The sequence below is a fragment of the Danio aesculapii genome, chromosome 15 (genome assembly GCF_903798145.1).
Source record: "Danio aesculapii chromosome 15, fDanAes4.1, whole genome shotgun sequence".
NCBI classification, from domain to species: Eukaryota; Metazoa; Chordata; class Actinopteri; order Cypriniformes; family Danionidae; genus Danio; species Danio aesculapii.
This window is the reverse complement of record NC_079449.1, coordinates 39,705,152-39,709,278: the sequence shown is the minus strand read 5'-3', so window position 1 is coordinate 39,709,278 and position 4,127 is coordinate 39,705,152. Positions and strand designations below refer to the sequence as shown.

Here is a 4,127-nt window from a genome sequence, read left to right as displayed (position 1 = left end):
GAGCTTACGACTGTTAAAATTGATGATAATAAAAAAAATTCAGCTTCGATATCGCAATGTGATCATTCGCAATAGTCACGTCGCAGGATATGTGCAATATTGATTATTATAATTTATCATTTGCATGCGTTTTTTTTTTTGTGTCTGTGATTATATAATGACTTTAAAAACATTCAGGTATAAAAAAATTGTACCATTTGTGACCTTAACTTTGATTAATTTAATTACTTTTATTTTGATCATTCAGTTACTGTACTTGAACACTGTTAGACTCAGGACATAATAAACACTTTATTTCAATTGTATCTTTTTCTAATTATATTTTATGGAGATGCACTCCCACTCCAGAACCATCCCAATCGATCAAACAGTATAAATTCTTTCCAAACAGAGAATTAGTCATCTGGTGAAATTGTATTCATACGGCAATAAATATCGTAAAATATCACAATGCTAGATTTTCTAAATCGTGCAGCCCTAGGATACTTTCAAAACAACTTTTAAAAATCAAACCCACACATTTGAATAGCAGCATTAATGTACATCATTTGAATGCATGAGTATCATTGTTTTAAGAGATAATAAAGGGTGCTGATATGAACAAAACGTACCAGAACACACAGTGGAAGGATGAGTATCCTCTGAAGAGGAAACCTGGAGAGGATCTGAGCCTGCGGCATTCTGACACTGTGAAAGCACAAATCCTTTGATGAATGATTAATGGAGGACACTGCTTGCCATTATCTCTCCAAACTGTGTGAACACCAAGCAAACCATGCTTATTATTAATCTACAGCCTTTTTAATGTTCATAATAAATTCACAGTCTAGAAAACTGCACCATGAACTCCAACACCCAAACATTGAATACACAATTAATTCCTGTATATAATAATTCAATATACAATTCACATAATAACAACTTACCAATGCAATTAATGAAAAATGTGGTGCATTTATACATTAATTAAATAAATGACCTCATAATTAATTCATTTAATAAATACCTAATGAGATATATACCCATATTTTTGATTAATAGTGGTATAATCAATTCAAATTCTACTAATTATAATAGGGCTGGGTGATTCATCGAAAAGTAATCGAAATCGGCATTCAGAACCAATAATCGATCAAATTTTTCCAAGATGATTTTTTAAATTACTTTCCCAACATGTCACGTGACTTCGCTCTGTTAAAGGTTGTGGCTGATTTCTACTTCTGCAGCCACTTTCAAGCCACATCTGATCTCTGGTTAAGTAGGACGATGGACTTTGACGATGACTGGAAGCTGTGCCAGTGATGCCTATAGACGGCATGCAAAACTTGTCAGTAAACTATGAGGGCAAATAACAATTTTATAAATAAATAAATAAATAAACCATTTATTAATTGCAATCGAGTTAAAATGTTCAATCAATTGTGATGTTGATTTTAGGCCAAATTGCCCAGCCCTAAATTATAAACAGTAATATTGTAAATATTATGTACAGTACAAAGTGTGTATATATTATATCGTTTTTGTATTTGTTCAAATGTTCAAATGCAAAAACCTAAATGACGTCTGAAACTTTCTTCTAAAGTGAGTGTTTTTATCAGGCTCCAGTGTTTAGGTTCAGTGATTTCACTTTTATGGCAAAGAATAAGTCCTTTTCATTGTTTTCAAAGTGAAATAACTCATAAATACAGGAGGCTGAGAATAATGCTCATTTTCGACAGAAATTTCAGATGGCACTTAGAGGTTTTTGCATCTGAACTACACTTTTTGACCTATTTTAATATACTATTTTGAACACAGAACAAGAGTTTACTAGATTAGTATCAGAAATTTACTAGAATTGTATAAAAGTATCATTTATAAGATTTACTTTATGTCTGTATCTAAATTATATTAATATAATGTATTAATGTATATAATACTGTGTAATACTATATTATACAGAGGTGTAGTGGACATTTTAAAAGTGGGGGGGGGGGGGGGGGGGAATCAAACGTTCATATAATTATTAATCACCCGTTTCAAAATGATCTGTCTCTAAAAGTGAGGGGGATGTATACCGTCCACCCCAGTTGCAACGCCCCTGATATTATACACTATATGTACAGTACAGACATTACTTATTTTATTATCATTATTATTATTATTATTATTAATAATAATAATTAATACTGCTTTGTGTTATGTATAAAAAACAGACTTCAATCAAATGTTTATTATAAAATATTGATACAATTTAAATGACATTTGTGATACGCTAATAATAAAAGAATTAAAATATTAATATTATTAATATTAATAATAATAATAATAATAATAATAATAATAATAATAATAAAGCACACAGTAATACATACAAACAATATGCAATTTCGAATTATTAGCATTATTATTACTACAAACAAATTTCAATCAAAATGTGAATAAAATATTGATATATGGAAAATGTGTGATAAATAAGCTAATAATAACAACAACAACAACGACAATACATACAAAAAATATGCAACACCTAATTAAAAGTATTATTATTAAGCTGCTACAATCAAACAAACAAACAAACAAACAAACAAAAACAAATAAAAATTCTTAAGTTGTGAGTGTAAGTCAGTTTTCTGAAGTTTACTGATTTCTGCATTCATATCTGGTGTGTGTCTGTAAGCGGAACTCTCTTACCGGTGTGTCGGTCTCCGGTGATCAGCGCTCGGGAGGTTGAAGATTCAGAGTCTGCGGCCAGAGTCTGTCCGGGTCCCGAGCTGGAGGTACAGCTCCTCAAATGAAAGCCTGCGGTCTGATGCCTGTAATCTGATCTCCCATCAGCATGAACATCAAAGCTGCAGACACGTCCGGGACAAAAGCGCTTTAAACAGCCCGGTCACTTACTCCATGAGTAAATCCCAAATGCCAGACACTCCAATACGAGAAAGAGAAAAGTCCTCCTGCGAGCTCCTGAAAGCGGCGAGCTGAGACTGACTTCAGCGTGCGTGTGATCGGATCTGCGGGTGTTTGATGCAGAAATGCTTTCATCTCGACGACGTCACCAGGCCCGTCGCGATTGGCTGGATCGTCTACAGAAAAAAAAAAGTTGTTTTCGTATCGATTTCTTGAAATCAGTCATTTATATAACAAGTAATATATAACCATAATAGGTTGAACACTCGAATGACAGTAATAGGTGATTGTCTGGAATTTAGATAACAAAATAACAAAGCAAATGGGATAAAAACGCACCGTATTCCACAAGAATAATAATAATAAATAATAATGTTTGTATAAGTCATGTTTGCGTAAACAATGTTTGTGTAAGTTCGACTATTAGTAAATTTTTGTTCAAAGATAGGCCTATTCTAGTACTCGATGCCATCTGTTGGTCATTTCAGACAATTACACCTAATGTCTGTCCGTCTATCTATCTATCTATCTATCTATCTATCTATCTATCTATCTATCTATCTATCTATCTATCTATCTATCTATCTATCTGTCTGTCTGTCTGTCTGTCTGTCTGTCTGTCTGTCTGTCTATCTATCTATCTATCTATCCATCTGTCTGTCTGTCTCTCTAACATGCAACATTGAATGTTCAGCATAATTTGCCTCAACACTTCAGTCGTCAACATTATATAAGATTTTTGTTCTATCATTTACTTCTTGATTTCCAAATTAATCAATTAGTCATTCAGCCAATTCATTTATTTATTTAGATTTTAACCCTAATCATTGTTGGGGAAACTGTGATACATACTATAATAATTGTTTTCAGATTCTTAATGAAGAAAAATAGACAGACAGATAGATATACGCTCACCAGCCACTTTATTAGGTACACCTGTCCAACTGCTCGTTAACGCAAATTTCTAATCAGCCAATCACATGGCAGCAACTCGGTGCATTTAGGCACATAGACATTGGCTGTTTTTCAATTCCAAGAACGCAGAAAACGGACTTGCGTTCTTGTGGAGACCGGTCTTGCCAGGTGTCCTAGGATGAACGAACTCGGGAGACCACGAGAACAGAGAGCACGATCTCTGCGAAATGAGATGTTGCGTTCTTCCTGATGGTCACATGACCCTCACGCGTTTTAAATTGTGACTTATTTAAACATTACAGCATTCATACAACGACTTATTG

At 33.4% G+C, this 4,127-nt stretch overlaps 1 protein-coding gene across 3 annotated transcripts in view; it reads right to left on the bottom strand.

The window, feature by feature from the left end:
- Positions 1–2,764, bottom strand: part of tnfrsf19 (tumor necrosis factor receptor superfamily, member 19) — a 66,841-nt gene extending 64,077 nt beyond the window's left edge. For 2 of the 3 annotated variants that reach the window (XM_056474530.1, XM_056474528.1), the window contains exons 1-2: positions 2,674–2,764; positions 612–687 (exon numbers count right to left, since the gene is read on the bottom strand). In XM_056474530.1, the coding sequence (XP_056330505.1) occupies positions 612–680 (69 nt within the window). In that variant the 5' untranslated portion in view covers positions 681–687; positions 2,674–2,764. Of the gene's footprint in view, positions 1–611; positions 754–2,673 lie in introns of all 3 variants that reach the window. The other variant, XM_056474529.1, reaches the window with a different exon arrangement.
- Between the last annotated feature and the right edge of the window lie 1,363 nt (positions 2,765–4,127).